Here is a 21507-nt window from a genome sequence, read left to right on the forward strand (position 1 = left end):
TTGGATTACTATGACACGGAATTATTTGCCTTGGAAACGAACAGAGATCATTCTGTCATTTTTGTGACTGAATCCAAGAACTGCATTTCAGACTCTTTTGTTGACTATGATGGCTACTCCATTTCTTCTAAGGGAGTCTTGCCCCCAGTAGTAGATATAACGGTTATCTTCACCCATGCCAGTCCATTTTAGTTCACTGATTCCTTTATTAAAGTTTATTATTTAGTTTACTGATTTCCTTTATTAAAGTTTACTATCTTCTGTTTTTTAAGGATAGGTGCCCTGCTTTCATGCCCACATTCGTCTCTATACCCACCTCTACCAATGGTCACTGAACAGTTCTAGCAAATATCCTATATCTGGTTTAAGAGAAATGACTGACAAATTCTTACAGATTAACATTTTGTCATTTTCTGAGGTCACCACAGCTGTTGGTTGCTGGGAAAGAATACAGTCTTCTCACTCAGGCTATTAATACTTTACACAGCTACCACCACCATCACCCTGCTTCCAATAAAGAACAGCAATAAAAAAAATCATGGTCCCTAAGTTCAAATATTATATGTTACAGAAATATGTTGTCTTCTTGGGAATTTGAAGCATATCCACTTTATTATGAGATAGGAATCTTTAAAAGTATTTCCAAACAAGTATCTTGAGTCTCAAACATATTAAAGCATACTAATTGCACAATAAAATTTGGTACAGAATGGAGGCGAGGAATCTAACTAATAAAGTGGATATCATTACTCTATGTAAATTCCTATCAGATTCAAAACTATTCTCAATCAGGAGTAAAATTGACTTTTAAACTACAGAATGTATTTAGAAAGCCAGAATTTTTTAATTTTAGATTTAGAAGAATGTTGCAAATTGGAGAAAACTACAAATGTCTTCTGAATGAAGTTATTGATTGCTAGCCATGCTCACTGAAAGCCCTAAAGGATATAATTTTGCCACTCTTATTTTGCTGCTTTTTATAACTTGCTTTGAAAAATACTTTCATTCAGATTGTGTTGTGTGCATTTCCCACCTTTTCCTTTTGCTTGTCATTTGAAATTAGTAGTGCTTATTACAAGGTAAAGAGGAAAGCAAATGGCCAGCAAACCTAGCAGAAACATTTGAGAGTTGTTTGTTATTTTCTTAAGAAATAAAATAGTTAGCTATTTATTTCCAACATACTAATCAAATAAACAGAACCCATTCTTCTCCTCACTTCCTCCAAATGGAATTAAGAACCAAAGGATAATAGTGATGCTATTTTTTGTCCTATATTGGATTGATTAGTCAGGTTTTAGAGAACTGGCATATTGTCCTACACACCAGAAAACATGTATTTCCTTTCTGTTTTGTTTTGGGTTCTGTCTTCAAGGTCATCCAGATATAAGCCAAACTCTGCCTAATAGAGAGCCTTTTGAAAGGAGGCAGTTGTGAATTAGAATATACAGTAATAAAGTAGGGAAGTTTTATCATTATTCTCAAGAGAACTTGCTCTGCACAAGCGTGAATGGACTGTTTTCTTAGTGGAAAAGACCGCCTCCTTCTTTATTGTAAAAATCAGAGTCAGGGCAAAGTATAAGAAGGGTTTTCTTTCTGGGATATTAGCCTCTTGTGTTTCCTCAGCTCCTCCTTGGATGAGATAGAATCCAAATCTGTTAATAAAAGGAGCATGAAAACTGCTAAACTTTAGGATCCCCACCTATTTGCAAGTGACAAGAATGGGGACAAAGAAAGGGAAACAGAGAAAAAGAGACAAAGTGCTCCTTCAAATTCTTTGCTTTTCATCCTTCTCCTGTTTTACCAATTTCTATAGTATTAGGGGGCTTTCCATGTGGCTCAGTAGTAAAGAACCCATCTGCCAAGCAGGAGACAAGGGTTCAATCCCTGGATTGGAACAATTCCTTGAAGAAAGAAATGGCAACCCACTCCAGTATTCTTGCCTGGAAAATTCCATGGGCAGATGATCCTGGAGGGCTACAGTCTATGGGGTCGCATAGAGTCAGACACAACTTAAGTTACTAAAACACCAACAGTATTAGGATTTATAAAGTCCAGGTGATAGACTAATTTGTAACTGGGTAGAATAGGTTCCTGCTCAATAGATGTAAAGGAGTGTTGTTTCTATTTTTCCTTTAGTAAAGGTTGCTTGAAAATATTAACCAAGAAAAAGGAGCATTGTGGCTTCACTCCTCTGTATGATCTCCCCGTGAACAGAGTAGTTCCTTTCTCTCATCTGGTCCTTAATGTAACTGGGGTTTGAACTTCCCGTCACAACTCCAGGACACCTCAGACCATCTAAGTCCAAAGAGAGACCTGACGTTGTTAAATAAGGAAGTCACTACTCAGCTGGGTGTGGGTGGGATGAGATAGCCTGAGTCAATTTCAGAAGCCATGTAAAGGAGCACAGAAAGAAAGAGTGATGTATGGAGGAAAGACTGGGAGCCAGAAGATTTGGAGTCTACTAGTAATTAGTCTAGTGATCACTGGTTAGGAACCCTTGACGAGTCACTTACTTTCTTTTTGCTGTGAAAACAACTTCTGATCATAAGTGAGAAGAAGAATAATGATGATATTGCTCTCAGAGTGTGTGGTTGGAGTGCCGTGTGTGACCGTGGCCCTCACTCTGAAGTCTGGGCATTGAGCAGTGGGGAGGGACCACATCCTGGCTCTTGTTTTCCAGATCACTATGTGCAGGTACTGGTTTGTCAGCATGAATGTGTGAGGGAACTTGCCACACGCCCCGGCCGCCTCTCGCCAATCGAGAACTTTCTTCCCCTGCACTATGACTACCTACAGTTCGCCTACTATCGAGGTAAAGCGTGGATCATCTGTGAAGACCTTTAGGGGAGGGGTGTGGATTATCATAACAGACATCGAATTGTCAGTGAGTTGGTCCTCTGCCTTCTTCAGTTGTGATCAAGAGATGGGAGTGGATGCATTTCTCTCTCACCTCATGTCACTGCGGCTCAGAACAAGAGCAGAAGGTGAAGCTGCAAGTGCACAAATGTTGTGACAATGCCCTGAAAGTTATACTACATTGATATATTTTATGTGATTTTAAATTTAATTTTAAAAATAATATACTCACAGGCTTAAAAGACTAAATATTTAAAAGCTTCTCTATTTATTTTCCCCACAACCTAATTCCATGTCCTACAATCCAGTTTCTTATTTACTCTTCCAAAATTTTATACAGAAACAGCACACATACACATACACACAAGCGCAGTCTCTGACTTATGTTTTCCACTTACAAATAGAAGATAATGCATTATTTATACTTGCCCCTACATTGTTTACTCCACTTAATAATACATATCAGATTTTTTTTGGTAGTTTGGATTTGTGAAATCCCCTTTTGCTTGATGAAAAATGGTCAAGTTTTGACAGTTTTATTTGGTTCAATCTAGTAGCTTCAGTACATAAAGATCTTCGTTATAAATTTTTTCATATTTATATCTGGTTATCATCATAGTATAATTTATTCAATGTGTCTCCTTACTGATGAGCATTATTTTGTTTGTAATATTTTACTCTTACAATCAGTGATCAAATAAATATTTTATGTATCTCATTTACATTTGCACATAAATATCTATAGGATAAATTTCCAAAATTACAGTTGATGCATCAAACTGTTTATTCATTTGTAACTTTGACAGATGCTGCCGATTTTTCCTCCACATGGAGTACTTTTTTCATTGCTCAGCAACAAAGTATATTATCAAATTTTTAGATATTCCCAAATCTTATATTAGGTGAAAACTGATATCTCCATAAAGTTTTAATTTCCATTTGTCCTATTGAGAAATACAGAAGGAATGAGTACCTTATGTTTAAAAGCAATTGCTAGAATTTGGATTGCTAAAGTTGGTCTTAGATATCATGTTTTCAAATTCAGTACAGAAATCAGAATTAACTCCAAAATTTCTGCTCAGGATTAAATAATATAACTTGCCAACAAACATTTTCAGGTGTAGGCTTTTGATAATTTGTTGAAGACATCAAGCAGCTTAGCAGACCAAAATTAGTACTTTTGGAATATCTGAAATCCCATCCTTCCTCCTATCTGCACTGTTTTTGCAACTTCACAGTATCGTCCCTCTTTTAAGTTTTATTTGACCTTGGAGTACAGTTGATTACAATGTTGTGTTAGTTTCAGGTGTACGGCAAAGTGTTTCAGTTATGCATATTCATATACCTGTTCTTTTTCAGAGTGTTTTCCCATATGGGTTATTACACAGTGTTGGGTAGAATTCCCTGTGCTATACAGTAGGTAGCACCTTCCCTCTTTTGATCATTTAATACTGACTCTCATAGACATGTTGACATATCTCTTAAAAATTCTGTGTAGAAGTCTAGGCTGACTCTAATGCCCCAACCCCTGGGTTTTTCAGTTGGTGAATATGTAAAAGCCTTGGAGTGTGCCAAGGCCTATCTTCTACTGCATCCAGACGACGAGGATGTCCTCGACAATGTGGATTACTATGAGAGTCTCCTGGATGACAACCTTGACCCAGCATCTGTCGAGGCCAGAGAGGTGAGACCCATGTCTGAGAAGAAACTCTTAATCCTGCTGGATGCTCTGGGGAGAGCTAGGATTCAGTTCTTTCTAACTTTAAATATTAGTCATAAAAGCATGTATTTCACATACATGCTAGCTTGTCAAAATCTTTAGAAATAGAGACACTTTTTGAAGCTGTGAATATTTTTTAACTCATTTCTTAACTGTCTAAAGAAAAAAATTCCACTTGAACATTCAGTTCAGTTCAGTTATACTCAGTCATGTCTGACTCTTTGCAACCCCATAGACTGCAGCACGGCAGGCCTCCCTGTCCATCACCAACTTCCGGAGTTTACTCAAACTCATGTCCATTGAGTTGGTGATGCCATCCAGCCATCTCATCCTCTATCGTCCCCTTCTTCTCCCACCTTCAATTTTTCCCAGCATCAGGGTCTTTTCAAATGAGTCAGCTCTTCGCATTAGCTGACCAATGTATTGGAGTTCCAGGTTCAACATCAGTCCTTCCAATGAATATTCAGGACTGGTTTCCTTTAGGATTGACTGGTTGGATCTCCTTGCAGTCCAAGGGACTCTCGAGAGTCTTCTCCAACACCACAGTTCAAAAGCATCAATTCTTTGGCCCTCAGCTTTTTTTATAGTCCAACTCTCTCATCCATACATGACCACTGGAAAAACCATAGCCTTGACTAGATGGACCTTTGTTGGCAAAGTAATGTCTCTGCTTTGAACATTAATCATACCTTAACTGTTACTTAAACATACATTTAACCTTTAACTGTTATTTGAATATATGTTTTCTTTCCTTTTTTCTATAGGATTTGGTGATGTATGTGAAGCGGCATAAGCTGGAATCAGAGCTAATAAAATCAGCTGCAGAGGGTCTGGGATTTTCATACACTGAACCAGTAAGAGCAAAGAGTAGAGAGAAAAAGTTATTTAAAAGAACTATTCAGAGTGCTTCTTACTTATAATTTTATTCCCCAGATGCATTTGTTGATGATTCTAACCCCCAACTGTGCATAAATAAAAACTGGTGGCAGGGGGTGTTTACTCTGTATATGTGATGAACTTTAACAAACATTAATAGATTTCCATGTCACTGAGCACTAAAGTCAATGCAAATATATTTGCATGGGAAAGAAATGTTTTATACATGATGTGTTTGCCTCAGAATTGTTTTATTTCCTAACTTCTGTACATTTTGTATTTTCTCTTAAACATTGTAAAAATTTAAAAGACTTTGAAAGAACAAAATCAAACACAATTGTACTACCCATCATGCTGGTCTTTCTCCACTTGTCCATGTTTCATTTTAAATATTAACCATAGGAATATATTCCTTTTGTAGAACTAATGCTGTAGTATAGACAGATTTCTGTTCTGATCTTTAAGATAGCATAAGCAATTTCTATATCATTACACCTTTCAAAATTATTTTTAGCTACACCTATTGTTGATATTGGGCTTCCCTCGAGGCTCTGTGGTAAAGAATCTGCCTACTAAGGCAGGAGACATGAGTTTGATCCCTGGGTCAGGAAGATCATCCCTAGAGAAGGGAATGGGAGCCCACTCCGATATTCTTGCCGGAAATTCCATGGACAGGGAAGCCTGATGGGCTACAGTCCATGAAGCTGCAGAGTCAGGCACAATTTAGCAACTAAACAACAACAATGATTGATGTAAAATAAATAAATTAATGGTTTCCCTGCTGCTAAACTTTTGGTTTGCCTTTTTTCCTGTCAAAATGAGTACATTAAGTATTTTTGTTCTATTGAACTATATAGCCATAGAATAAATTCCCAGAAGTGGAATAACTCTGCCAACAAAAGATATGAGAAGGTTTAAAGTTTTTGAGATTGTTTTTCTAAGAGAGTTTTCTGCTACCTTTATTATTCTTAGCAATACATAAAGTTTACCCTGAACATCTCAGCAGTGAGAAATAGCATCTTAAAATCATCCACATTCCTAATATATTGTGTACAAAATCGTGCATCACTATTGTTTTAATTTGTGTTCCTTTGATGACCAGAAAAAATCAATTTTCACAAATTATAATTGATTATTTTCCCTCTTATTTGAATTACTTGGACATGTATTTTGTTCAGTTATCTGTTGGTTCTTTATAAGTAATTTATATATTTGCATGTTAATACTATTTAAAAAACACTATTTCTAATATATACTATATATAATACATTTTCATCTCTTTATTGTTTATATTTGTATTGACACATTTTTAAAATTAAGATGATTTTAATATACATTTCTAATATGTTTATCTCCAGTCTTACTTGCTATTTGTGAAAGTTATGTTATCCCAAATGACCCTAGGAAAAAAATCACCTACTTTATGATGCTATACAAATGATTAACCAAACTTAACTTTTTTGTTTCTTTTATTTATAAAAGGGGTAGGAGTTGTACTTAATGATTTTTAAGTATCTTCCTGCCACCAAATTCTAAATAACTTTCTTTAACCAAAAGGTGGATGCCTAAGCTAATTCCATGCTATTTTTAAAAAAATCCATCTGTCTTTGCCAAAATTGCATCAACCTTAGCCTTCCCTTTCACTAAACTTTTAAAATAAATAAGTATATTATAACTTTATATAATATGCAAGTTTTCTAACATTTTAGGTCTTTTGAGTGTTTTGTCTTATTTCTGTACATGGAATATTAGTGACAAAACTACCAACTTGTTTTTTTTTTTTTAATTTAAAACAGAATTATTGGATTCGTTATGGAGGAAGACAAGATGAGAATAGGTAAGTTCTCCATATAGAATGTTTATTTTTAAAGAGATGGAACACTTAGAATTATATTTATCATAAGGAACTTTGGCTCTAGGGAATAGGCAACAGGATATAATTGAAAGAGCTTTGAACTGGGAATTAGGAATTCTGCATTCTGTCCCCAGCTCTTCCTCCTATTTCTGAGGGACCTTAAATAATTTATCTTCCTCTCTGAGTCTCTGGGTTTTTCTGGTGACTCAATGGTAAATAATCTGCTTGCTAATGCAGGAGATTTGGGTTCGATCCCTGGGTCGGGAAGCTTCCCTGGAGAAGGGAATGGCTACCCACTTCAGTATTCTTGCCTGAGAAATCCCATGGACAGAGGAATCTGGTGGGCTACAGTCCATGCAGTTGCAAAAGAGTTGGATATGACTTGTGACTAAACAAACAAAAAACAAAACTGGGTCTCCTGTTTTTCCTTATGTGAATGGTTTGAATCAGGTAATCTCTGATAGCTAAACATTCTATGACTCTAAATCAGAGGAAGTTGGATGCTGTTTTAGATTTATTAATAGGAAACAAAGCAACAAAATTATCTTTTCAATACTGAATTTTCTTACTGCATTTATTTGAAAGCATCAAGCTTGGAAAGTTTTCCTACAAGCTAAAATATTAAGTGTCATGAACTCAATCAGAAATGAATAAGTGCAATTTTAAAAAATGACAGATGTCAAAAAATTTACACATTCCAAGCAGTTCAAGGACTCATAGAACATTGGACTGATAGTTATATGTTTGATTTTGTCAACTGAAGAAAAAAAAAATACAGTCTGCAAGTTGAAAGTTATGTGTTATTCAGCAAATTTTCTGAAGACTGCAAGCTCAGGATACAAACTCTAAGATTGCTCTGAGGGACTGCTCCAAAGAGCTAAGGGCAGAACCGGGATGTATAGGAGTTTTGTTACAAAAACCAGGTAGTCAGAGCATCAAAAGTATACTGTTAAAGAAAAACATCTCAAGTTAATTTAGCACTTTCCTTTGTATGGGAAGATGGAAGTGCCTGGGCTCATTGAAATCATTCCTTTGCTATGCACTCAGCTATTTTAGGACTTCCCTGGTGACTCAGATGATAAAGAATCTGCCTGCCAATGCAAGAGACACAAGAGAAGCAGATTCAACCTCTGAGTCAAGTAGATCCCCTAGAGTAGGAAATGGCAACCCACTCCAGTATTCTTGCCTGGAAAATTTCATAGACAAAGGAGCCTGGTGGGCTATAGTCCATGGAGTTGCAGAGAGTCAGAGGCAGCACACACATTTCCTAATCCACAAGATCATGAAGTCCAGACTATTATCAAAATCAGAAACAGAGGCCCTGACAGGGCAAAGGACTTGGACTCAGCATCTCACCACGAAGGACTGACTGGAAGGTCCAGATCTTCTTAATTCAAAATCTTATGGTCTTCCTCTAAGAATCAAGAGCTCAACCCTTGTTATTCAGTCGCCAAGTTGTGTCCGACTCTCTACGACCACGTGAACTACAATAGGCCAGGCTCAACCCCCGGTTAGCCTCAACTTTTTGCAAGATATCCAAGAATGCTACATGCATATTTGGATTTGCTCAATTTGTGTATGTTGAAAGGGCAACATGCTATCATGAGTGTGTTTACAATGTTTGACACAAAATTGTGTCTTCTTTCTTGGAAAATTCAAGACCCACTACACTTAAATATGATTTATGTCAGTCTGATCATTGTTCAGTGATGCACTCTATGTTCAAGACATAGAACACATTGAACATTATATACACAATGCTCCTAGCATTATAAATATGTACATGGTCATTTTTTCCCCACTGTGTTGGTTTTCAAAGTCTAACATCAAGGAGTTACATTATGGATACAAGGAATATAAAGGTTGCAAAGATTTAGAGAAGTGAGATAGAGCACACTCATTGGGGAAATAGAGAAGAGCCTCATGAAAGCAATGACATCTAATTTGATCTTGAAAGACGGGGACTTATATATGATATAAACATACAGTATGAAGTTATAGACTACTTGGGTAAGGTATCCTTTGCCTTTGAACAATTTTATTCAATAGGATATTGCTATTTCACCTTTTTTATTTTGTTTATTTATTAATTACAGGATAATTGCTTTACAGAATTGTGTTGATTTTTGCCAAACAGCAACAACATTTTTTTTTTTTTTAATGGGCAGGGTCCCTTCAGGAGTGAATGTGGAGGGGGCAGAAATTCATGGATTGTCAATGGGGAAAAAGTCATTGCCCAAGATAGGCCGAGACCTAAGAGAGGGTAAGTATTGTTGACAAGACCAGTTCTTACCCAGAACAGGGCAGAACACATTTTCACTGAAAAATGAAGGATAGGACTAAACTACACCAGTTCATAACATTCTGAAAGCAAGTTGTAGCAAGAATGTCTCAGATGTGTATATTATTACCTTTGGTTTTTAACAAAAGGGCTTCCAAATTCACTCGCAGGAGTCCTGTGAGTTAGGCAGGGACTGTATGATTATGCAGTCCTTAGCTGAGTACCCCAGGCTTGCAGAGGTTTCCTCTCTTGCCTCTCTCACATGGCAGGTGAGTGCTAAACTCATAGAATATATTGTGTATTGGGGAAAACTTGAAGAGACAGATCACAGGGATATTGGATTAGTTAACCTAAGATCTTCAAGGCATATATCTGATCAGGGCTTTGATAAATCAGTAGAATTTAGATTGAATTGACAGAAGTGTGGAGGGAGCCATTTAAGTGGATACAACAAATGCCACAAAGGATTGAGAAGGAGAGAACAGGATATTAGATGTCTACCTGCATAACTTCAAAATGAGAGGAGACATAGGTGGAGTATTGCCAAAATAGAGCTAAACATTATTATTATCATAAATTACTGGCAAGTGTAGTACAAACGACAGTAGCAATCCTTTACAATTTTTATTACCTCTATATGTTTCCCAATTTTCCCAGAAAATTTATATACAATTCATTTTAACACTGGCAGCATCTCCTGTGAGACAAATATCCCCCACTTCACAGGCAAGAAAACTGAGGATCACAGAGACCTGCTGACCCATCCAAAGCCCCAGAGCTCGTATTAGCTTGAGGAGGATTTTGAATCCAAATCTCGTTTTCTACTCTTCATCTGATGATGAAACATAGAAATGTCTAGATATCCAAAATGTATCCCCTATTGATTAAATCATTGCAAGATAAGAAGTTTTCAAAAACCGGCATAGAGAAGAAGTGCAGTCCTCCTTTCTCTAACAAATGAGCTGTCAGCACGTTTCCTCTAGCTGATTTGAAAACATCTGGCTCTGTGCACCTCTCACATTTCCCAGCCGTTTTCCTTCCTCAGCTGCCAAGTCAGTTTGAGGCAGTAAACAGGATAATATGCTCATCTAATCTGACCTGGACCTGGGTTTGTGGCCACAAAGCCCAGGCTGTTTTACAAGTGCCAGGGAGCTTCATGGTCAGCCAGAGTTCATGCTACTATTCAAGGCGAGAAATCACCCAGGAAGTGCAGGCCAGTAAGCTGGCACTTTGCTGTAAAGTTTGGGAAATTTAAGGACAGTCGCCAAATTTCAGAGCATTTTCTCTCCCCTTCCCCTGGCTACCAGGGGATCTGATATCCAGAAACTGACTAGGAAAGCTAGTGGGAAGAGTAGAGCAGAAGACTACACAGGATGGAGCAAGGTCATGATTGACTGGGTTATCAAATTCTATCATTTCTGCAGTTGAATGAGCTAATCTTAGGATCTTAGAATGTTTTCTGGGAACCTACTGGAAAGCCTTCTGTGCAATCACTGGAGATCAAAATAAGGTCTAAGTACCTTATTAAGTACAGTGGTAGACAGCGGTGAAGTTCCCAACCAGAAAACATTTTCATCAGTCTGGCTGAAAGCGTGTGTCAGGGAAGCACAAAAGAATGCATGCTTCCAGAGTAGAATATATTTCACCTTTTCTCATCTTCCACAAAAATATTGTCATCTACTCTGGTTATCTAACAGTATTTAGTAGTATTCATATTGGATGACTCCCAGGCATTTAGATGGGAGTGACTCAGGGCTACTGCATCCCAGAGTGACTCCAGTCGATGGAATATGCATGTCATCTTATTAAAAACATCTGTCATTTATCCATTCTTTTTTCAACCACCGGTTTTCCAAAAACCCAGCTTGATAATAATCGCTGAGTCAGTGGGGATATAGTAGAAATAACTTTGACCTTGGAATCAGGAAGCTTATCTTAGTCTGATGTTCTCCAGAGTTATGGGTAACTGGAGACTCATTCTGTCTGAGCTTTGTGATCCTCACCTGTAACAGAATAGCAGCTCTTTGGAGAGGATGAACATGAAGTCTTTTGTAAACTGTGAGGGATTGTGCTCATATAAGAGCTTGGTAGCACACTCCTGTTGTTACTTGTATGACCTTGTTGTATTATGGTAAAATAGATCTTCTTGCCATAAGTCATGGGCAGTGAACACAAAGGAGCATTTTCTTAGATGATTCTTCTTTATTGCAATGAGAGAGCCAGAGCCAGGCACATACTTTATGAATGAGAGAAGAATTAAGTTGTTCAACTAACTTTCCTTGGGCTGTGGTTAAAAGTTGGCTGAACCCATCAAATCAGATCCCAGGAACCACAATTTATTGGACTACATTTTTATTTTTATTTTAATGTTTTTCTCTGTCTAGTGTGCTACTAATCATTCATAGGCTGGTAGAATTTTTTCTACCACGTGCATTTTTGAATGGCAGGATTTATTTTTGCTTTTATATTTTTTTTTCCTTTTGATTAGTAGGTAGGGTTTTGATTGTCTTTTGTTAAATGTATATGTGGGAAGCCTCCACATATACACCTCTGCCTAGTGGTGATTGTGATAGCTACATGAAAGACAGATTTCTAGTATAGATTCTGCCTGAGCCTGTTGGAACTTAGGTATTTTAGACTCCATGTTACACTTTGTCCCTTAACTTGATCCTTGTTATGTTACTTATGGCATGGTTGGGGAAATTTTGCAATATCTCAGTAGCCCTCTTTTATTTTTTATTTTTAACTGACTTTTAAAAATTTATTTATTGGTGTACAGTTGCTGCAAAATGTTCTGTTAGTTTCTGCTGTGCAATGAAGTGAATCAGCTATATGTGTGTGTATACATGTACATCCCCCCTTCCTCTTGGGCGTCCTGCCCATCCTCATCTCACTCGTCTAGGTCATCACAGAGCACTGAGATGAGCGCCATGTGCTAAACAGCGAGTTCCCACTTCCTCTCTGTTTTACATATGGTGGGGTGTATATGTCAACCCCAGGCTTCCAGTTCATCCCACCCCTCCCCCACCAAGTCCACACATCTATTCTCTACATCTGCCTCTATATTCCTGGCCCCAAAATAGCTTGAACTATAAGCCTGCTTTTAAAAATACCCCATTATGCCATGTGCTTATTTAGAGAGAGATCTAATTCAGAGCTTAACACAATACACCAGGCATATTTTACCAATTCAATCATCATCATCATCGAAAATACTTATACAGAGCATGGTAGGCATTTTTCTGAATGTCTTAGTATTAGGTAACTTTTGAAGTCATGCTCTAAAATAAGCTAAATATATTTAAAATAATATACTCTCAATATAGAAAATGAAAAAAACAGCAAAGTACAAACCAACCTGTTCCCCTGAACACTTGATCTGTCTTGCATTTCTCTTTGAATTTTATACTAGAAAATTATTTCCAGTGAATCTACAAGTATCTTGTCTTTTTTGTTGAAGGAACATCTTTCTCTATATCTCTGAATGGAAATGGAATATGCAGTTTGCTTTTGAATATTTGAGGAACTCCCTATAAATCTTAACTATATGGATTAGAGCAACCTTTCTCAAATGAACTGTGTTTTTTGTTAAGAAGTCCATTCCAATCTGTGAAAAAAAAAATTGCCCAAAGGTATGTGCATGCATGCTAAGTCACTTCAGTTGTGTCCAACTTTTTGGAACCCCATGGACTGTAGCCCTCCAGGCTCCTCTGTCCATGGGATTCTCCAGGCAAGAATACTGGAGTGGGTTGCCATGCCCTTCTCTGAGCATTAAGGTAGCAGCTTATAATAGCATACATTTGCTATCTCGGTCTCTGACAGGACTCTGGGGATAGCTTAGCTGGGTCCATTCTTCAGGATCTGTCACATGGCTTCATCAAGGGTTGATCAGGACTGACATCTCTTCTAAAGCTGAAGAACTATCTTCTTCCAAGTTTAATAGCAGAATTTGGTTCCTAAAGGCTATTGGACTGTGGTTCTCAGTTTCTGGCAGACTGTTGGCTGAAGGATGCCCTCAATTCCTTGCCATGTGAGCCTGTCCGATACAGCCACTTATTTCATCAGAGTGTACGCTGAGAAGGTGACAGGTTAAGTCAACCAGAAGATAGGAGTTGCAATTTTATGTAACTAATCAAAGAAGTGATAGCCCATCACATTTGCCATATTCTATTAATTAGAAGCAAACTCCAGGCCCCACCTACACTTAAGAGAAGTGAAGTACACAAATCTATGAGTACCAGTAGGCAGTGATATTTAGGGGCCAACCTAGAGTCTCTTTGCCATAGGAAGGAAGAGGGGGAGGAAAGAAGGGAAGAAGGACGGGAGGTAGGAAGAAAAGAGGAAGAGACGAAGGAGGGGAGGAAGAAAGGGTGGACATTATGCTTATTTTAGGGTGAGAACTGCTGCATGTTATATTGATGCTTAGGATATTTATAATGGCTGTTCACATATTAAAAGTTCTAAGATATCCTCTTAAATTTTGTTTAACCCACTACTTCCCAAACATATTTGATCAAGAAACCCTTTTTTCATTAAAAAGTTCTCTGTAGTATAAAGTTTGAGAAATATTGAATTTGAGATATTGAGTTTATATGTATATTTTCTATTTATCCAAAAGATTGTTACTAAAACTGGGAGCTTGTGGGTATATTGATATTTTCCTGGATCCCAAGAAATTCTATATTTATAAATTTTGCTGGTCAGTTAGAAAAATTAACAGGGGCAACTAGTGGGTCATCTGAATAACCACTTCTATCCAAGGATGCCATGAGATTTCATACCTCAGTGGGTATGGATTCAGTTACCGTCACATTGGCATCTGTTAATAACACTTCAGTGGTCAAAGACTAATAAGAAATGAAGTAGGACAAACTTATGAATAATGTATTAGGACCAGCTGAAGGCCAAAATTCATCATGGTCCAGTAAGATTCCATAGGAGTTTCAACAGAGAAAACTTGTAGTAGAGTGAGTCATTACATACCAGAAGCACTCCGAGGAATGCTGGCTCAGAAGAACCTGGGCCAGATTGCTCAGTAGAATATTCATGTGGAACATTGCCTTTTAGTTTCCACAAAACAACATTAGCCATTTTATTAACACTGTTAATTTGAATTTAGCTCATTTTATGGTCCTGCTTTTATCTAATCTTGTAAATTGGTTTGGATATGATAGTTATACGAAGCTATAAAAATAAATACTGTACTCATATTTTTATGATTGTAAATGTGAAAGCAAAATCGCAGTGCAAATAATTTGTCAGCAGAGATAACCGTGCATTACTGAAGATTGAGAAACACTGAATCGTTATTTTAATATTCCATTAATCATGGGCTGTAGTGACTCTTTTACCCCAATGGACTAGTAACATTCAGTGTTGTTCTCTAGTTTGACTAATCTAATTTAAAGCCAGAGGGTAGACATCAATTTCAATTGTCTCTTTGTTGTTTGAAACAACTGTGGGAGCCTCACCCACCCCCGTGTCCTCCACGGTAAGGTGCTACTGTTGACAGACTTCAGCTCCTTTAGGAATATTATAAAGAGAAAAACAAGTTCTGCTTTTCTGTTCAGTTTTCTGGTTCAAGATGGTTGTACTTTGCTACAGTGGAAGATTTCTTCACCATCACAGGCTTAGTCCTTCAGTCTTATTCTCTGTAATGAAAGGACCATGTCAGATCTAGATTTTGTAATTTTACCACATAAAACGTAGCCCCAAAGCACCACATTTTGAAGAGTCTATGTGGGGCTAGTTTTATAAACTCTGTGTGTGTGTGTGTGTGTGTGTGTGTGTGTGTGTGTGTGTGTGTGCGCGCGCGCGCGGTGCTCACATAAAAATGACTATTCCAAAAGCCAGACCATCTGGAATCAATAGGTGGTGGAAAGAAGACAGAAGGAGTCAGGTGACTTGAATGTGACTCTCCTGATGTGCATTTATTCCCTGACTTATCTGGTGAAGGCACTGCTCTAGATACTTGTGAAACTGACAGCACAAATATGTCATCAAGTAAATGCTTTTCTTTCTTTTTTCTCAAGTGTTTGGTTGTCCTGCTGTCTTTTTTAAAGGTCTTCACCTATCTTGAGGTTGTGTCACCCGATAATTGCATGAGATGTTGTAGCTGAAGTAGGAACTGAGAGGCTGTGGAAAAGGGAGGGGCCAATTGCCGAGAGAATTCTGGAAACTTCTATGATTTTCTGAGCCAAATCCCATAAGATGCCCAGTCTGTTTTGCAGAATCTTCCCTGGAATCAAGTGAAAAAATAAAAACTCCTATACAAATATAATACGTATTAATTATGATATCATGGAGAAACCTGCTAGCCAGACATCTGCCTTTTTCTTCAATCTATATGGAGCTTCTCGAGCTTCCCAGTGTGTGGTTGTGTCCTTGCATTCCTCAACATCAGTGAGGAAGCCGACTCTCCTGAACTACACATTGAAAGCTGCTGGGTGTCCCAGCCTTCCCGGCTTAGGGACAGAGATCACAAGGACAGCCATGTGTTTGTCTCTGCAGGTGGCCCTCTGCTCTATGAGAACATCACGTTTGTCTACAACTCGGAGCAGCTGAACGGGACTCAGCGCGTCCTCCTGGATAACGTCCTGTCGGAGGAGCAATGCCGGGAGCTGCATAGCGTGGCCAGTGTGAGGACCGGAAGCCTGACGCTGAGCTGGCCTGGCCTCAGCCTGGAAGTGCTTTGGTCCTGGGCTTACTTGAAGCCAGGGAACCAGGCCTGAAATACCACTGTCTGTAGGAGAAAGGATATTGATTGTGGAGGCACTTTCAGAGCCTTTGGATTGGGTCATTATAGTTTTGTCCAGATCTGGACATGGCTGTTGGGTCTGGAAGAGCTAAAGGCTTAATTCCTAGGACTTCAGTATCCAGCATGTGTCCCGCTCTCATATGAAGTCACTGGAGAAATCTCTATATTTGACAGAAATTAATCAATATATTGGGTTTCTCAAGTGGCGTTAGTGGTAAAGAAACCTGCGTTTCAATGCAAGAGATGTAAGAGAGGATGGTTTCATCCCTGGGTTGGGAAGATCCCCTGGAGGAGGGCATGGCAGCCCACTTCAGTATTCTTGCCTGGAGAATCCCATGGACAGAGGAGCCTGGCGGCCTACAGTTCTAGGGTCGCACAGAGTCAGACACAAATGGAACGACTTAGCACAGCACAGTCAATATACTAATTATTTATATTTTAGCTATTTCTACAGCATGTGGTGGTGGCATTTTATAATGCAAATGTGGGGGTGGAAGTTAAGTAAAGATCCCTCTTTTGATTAGAAGAATTACTGATACCGGAATCCTGGAATAAAATGGGGATGGTTCTGACTATTGACTTTGGTTCTTAGTTTTCTGGCAGTCAAGGCAGAAAGGGGGTTGTGATGAATCCATAATCATCATTAATAGAGCATCTTGTATTTTGCTTCCAGGGGATCATGCTTGTTGGTGATGGATATAGAGGAAAAACTTCACCCCATACACCCAATGAAAAGTTCGAAGGTGCAACAGTCCTGAAAGCACTGAAAGTAAAGTCTTAAACTCTTTTGGATTTAAATTCCTAAGTGTTAATCCAAGATCTTCTAGGAATGCCAGATTCAGGGAAGGGAAGGGTTTAGAATATAGACCTATCAGGTCGTTGAAGGGAGCAAGTATGAAATGACACCTTCATTGTTTCTAATCATTCATTTATCAATCCATTCAGTTATCAACTTACCAAACTCTGTTATTTCCTAAGTTTGCACCTGGCAAATAATATGCAACACCCTTGTCCTCAAGGAGCTCAAGGTACTATGGTGAAAACATACTCAAGTTATCATTCTGTACTGCTAGAAATGTTTTTGGAAAGGAGTGAGGGAAGTGTTCTGAGAGAAAAGAGGGTGATTAGCTTTTAACTTCCCCTCTGTGATTAGGCTTCTTTCAAGGGCTCATTTTCCTAACCCAAACCCACAAGTCTGTAGTAGTATTCCCACAAGCCAGCAGAGAGCTGAGCATCCTATGTTGGCTTAATGATTTCCTCATTAATTGACATCTGATTTCCTCGAGCCCTCCAATCAACCCGGTGGTTTCTAATATTCTTCCTTTTCTTCAGTTTGGTTATGAAGGCCGAGTTCCCCTGAAGAGCGCCCGTCTGTTTTATGACATCAGCGAGAAGGCTCGAAAGATTGTAGAATCCTATTTCATGCTGAACTCAACTCTGTATTTTTCCTATACGCACATGGTCTGCCGCACAGCCCTGTCTGGTGAGATTTCAGAGTCTGAACTTGTTCCGTTTTACTCTCTGTGAAATGAGAAAGAAAACAATGTGGAACAAAGCTCTAGGAATGTGTCAGACTTGATGTAGAAGAGTTCTACATTTTTAAAACAAAAGAAGCTTACTCATTCTGACTTTTCCCTTCCCTCTTTTTCTACTTTGCTCGGCCCTAAACTATTAGAAGGCCATCACTCTGCCTGTGTTCCTTTCCAAATCCATTGCTTCTGGTTGTTTTAATCACATAAAAAAATTTACTTTTCTGCTCTAGGTTTCCCTTTTAAGGGTTTAAGAACCAGGAAATTATAGTCACCACTATGTCCACAAACATTGAAGGGAAGTGCATGGAAGATAAAGGAAACATTAAAAGAAATGTTCTTTAAAAAGACAGAGACCTCCTCACTCACTGGCATCACTATTTCTTCTCCACGTCTTCTCTTCAACACCCTCCTAAGGAGGAAGGGGCAAAGAATGTCACAGAAGTAGACTTTCCACTTGTGAATTCTCAGCTGCATCAACTCTTTTCTTTTTGACATTGGCATGTTATCCTCAACCTTTTCCTGCTGCACACAAGCAGAGCACATGAAATGCATGGAATTTCTGCATGTATATTTATATCAGAGAGCTTTTATAGCTGAAGAAGACAGGTGCAGCTTGCCTACAGTTTTTTACAACGAGTTCGTATCAAAACAGGATCAGAGTCACTTGACTGTGCTTGCCCAGTGTTCTTTAGTCTGCTCTGCCTTCTGACTCCTCAAATTTGCAAGAGGCATCATCCATAGGAAAAGACAGATAGATTGTCAGCTTTGCTCTTTGGAGGTTATGGCATGCCATCTTTCATGCTTCCCTGTTCCCTTTTCTGGCAGGTCAACAGGATAGAAGAAATGACCTTAGTCATCCCATCCATGCTGACAACTGCCTGTTGGATCCGGAGGCCAATGAATGCTGGAAGGAGCCTCCTGCTTACACATTCCGGGACTATAGGTACCACCAGCACCTGCTTCAAAATAAAACTTTTGCCCAACAGTTATCAAAACCCCATGGAAATTAGAAAGCTGATCTGTTTTGCTGTCAACCCACTCATCTCGATGAAGCAGAGACGCTCAGATAATTTTCTTAAGCAGCTGCCACAACCCAGAAGTGCCTTCAGCATGTCATATTTTTATGTTAAAAATCCCTGCTCATTTTGTTGCATCCTATCTCACAGAGCATCCATTTTGTTTTCACACAAAAAGTGAACTTTATGGGTTTTTTTTCCTCACTTGGCTTTCAGTTAAATATATCCTTGTGTTATATGCATCTCAGTCTGAGAACAGAGGGGATGCATCTCAACATGCAGAGGGATGTCATCACATAAATTACCTATGTCTGTGTTTTGTAAATAAGAAACTGGAAACTCAGGAGAAAAACATGTATTCTCTTATTGAATTATATTTTACTGTGTAAAAGAAAGAGTCAAGAGTTGCAGTCACCATGTATATAATGTGTACATTTCTACACTGTCCTCTATACAAAAGCGCTTATTGAGCGCCCCCTACCTGCAAGGCTAGGCTACTCCCCTTGGAACTCTCCAGCTGCTTAAGGAAAAACTGCGTCCTTCAGAGTTACTAGTATAAAAGAAAAGAAGAGAGTTTTAGATTCTGTGGGAAACATCGAGGAGCTAGATTAAACCTGCTGCTGCTGCTAAGTCACTTAAGTCGTGTCCGACTCTGTGCGACCCCATAGACGGCAGCCCACCAGGCTCCCCCATCCCTGGGATTCTCCAGGCAAGAACACTGGAGTGGGTTGCCATTTCCTTCTCCAGTGCATGAAAGTGAAAAGTGAAAGGGAAGTCGCTCAGTCGTGTCCAACTCTGTGGACCCCATAGACGGCAGCCCACCAGGCTCCTCCGTCCCTGGGATTCTCCAGGCAAGAGCACTGGAGTGGGTTGCCATTTCCTTCTCCAAGATTAAACCTAGTTAGGTTTTATTTTGGAAAGTGAAATGTGAGATAAGGTTTGAAGTATAATTAAAATGTTAACGTAAGTGGAATAAATAAATACTTCCTATATGACCCTGGGCTTCCCTTGTAGCTCAGCTGGTGAAGAATCCGTCTGCAATGCGGGAGACGGGTTGGATCGCTGGGTTGGGGAGATCCCCTGGAGAAGGGAACGGCTACCACCCGCTCCAGAATTCTGGCCTGGGGAATTCCATGGAGTGGCGTTGCAAAGAGTTGGACATGACTGAGCGACTTTCACTCTCACTGTATATGACCCTACATCTGATCTGACTCTTGAAGTTTAGGAAGGTCAGTCATTTTCATCTCTAGTTCAGAGGAAACTTACTACTCTGGCTGGTTGGCTCATGTCCAGTTTCCAGTACTCTGCAGTGATGTCGTGCAGGCATATAAGAGGACAAATGGTTTTCCTTTCTTCTTACAGTGCTCTCCTATATATGAATGATGACTTTGAAGGAGGAGAATTCATATTCACTGAGATGGATGCCAAGACTGTGACTGTAAGCAAGTCTGTTCTTGCAAATTTATCTAGTATTAGTCTCAATTTTGCCATTTTCCAAGGGCTGCTGGATTTCAAATATTCCTGAGCTTGAGAATAATTCAAGAAGCGAACAGAGACCTAGTAAATTTATACATCATAAAATGTTAGAAATGGAATCATCAATAAAAATCTTCTTGTCCATTTTACATATGGGTTATTTAAAGAATATTTATTAAGGATCATATAGTTAGTGTTAGAACCAGAATGTAGGTCTTCAGATTCTTTTTCAAGTAATTTGATGGAGACATAAAAACACCTGTTCTTAAATCATCCACTACTAGGATAAGTCACATGTCTCTACAGAATGATTTCATGTACCCTGGTGTCCTGTGTGCTTAGAGTGAGCATTGGTCATCATACCCGTCATTATTCAAATTACCATATGTGTGTGTATATATATTCACATAATTCTGATGGTAAGTAAACCTATACTTGAAAATTGATATATACACATTCACACAGACACATATGTGTTACATGTTCACACTTTGGAAGAGATTCTAAACACATCATCATAGACTAAAAATCAAAAGTTAAAATCAGCCATCATATTCCTAAATAAACTAATGCCTTTGGAAAACCAGCCTACTGAGCACTTGTAAACCATATAGCCAGAATCTTTGGTCTTTAAGTCAAATAGCATGTGCCACAATAGAAAAAACAGAATTTCTGATTGAGGAGATAATTGAATTATAAATACATTATGATATATTTCTTTCCTCTATGCAAAGCTAAAATTACTGAAACATGTATGTGATAAACTTCAAGGATTTTGCATTATATAGGCTATTTCCACAACTCTTATATGAGTTTTATGTATTTTCCTTCATACTTTGTACTTTTCTCAGTATCATTTATGCCATACAACTGGGGTTTAAGCAGATGATATAAAAAATGTATTATCAGATTTAAAGGGAAAATTTATGAGAATTCTGGCTAAAATTGTCCACAAATATTGATATAATTAAGAAAAATATTCCATGTATAGTTTAATATACTGTAATTTAAAAGGTCATGGTGCCTCAAACTTTTTTATTTTTTATTTTTTTTGGTAAAAAGCTTAAATTTTAACATGTCAACATTTTGATGTTTCATGATCTGGGAAATTAAATCAAGAATGATGATCTGCACTCAG

The 21507-nt window shown here is 38.4% G+C and overlaps 1 protein-coding gene across 1 annotated transcript in view; it reads left to right on the plus strand.

The window, feature by feature from the left end:
• Positions 1-21507, plus strand: part of P3H2 (prolyl 3-hydroxylase 2) — a 181440-nt gene that overhangs the window by 134228 nt on the left and 25705 nt on the right. Inside the window, exons 4-13 of the mRNA XM_065942698.1 lie at positions 2681-2812; positions 4398-4540; positions 5341-5430; positions 7249-7289; positions 9476-9570; positions 16099-16226; positions 17019-17114; positions 17678-17828; positions 18703-18820; positions 20256-20331. Of these exons, the coding sequence (XP_065798770.1) occupies positions 2681-2812; positions 4398-4540; positions 5341-5430; positions 7249-7289; positions 9476-9570; positions 16099-16226; positions 17019-17114; positions 17678-17828; positions 18703-18820; positions 20256-20331 (1070 nt within the window). The remainder of the gene's footprint in view (positions 1-2680; positions 2813-4397; positions 4541-5340; positions 5431-7248; positions 7290-9475; positions 9571-16098; positions 16227-17018; positions 17115-17677; positions 17829-18702; positions 18821-20255; positions 20332-21507) is intronic.

The sequence above is a fragment of the Muntiacus reevesi genome, chromosome 8 (assembly GCF_963930625.1).
Source record: "Muntiacus reevesi chromosome 8, mMunRee1.1, whole genome shotgun sequence".
NCBI classification, from domain to species: domain Eukaryota; kingdom Metazoa; phylum Chordata; class Mammalia; order Artiodactyla; family Cervidae; genus Muntiacus; species Muntiacus reevesi.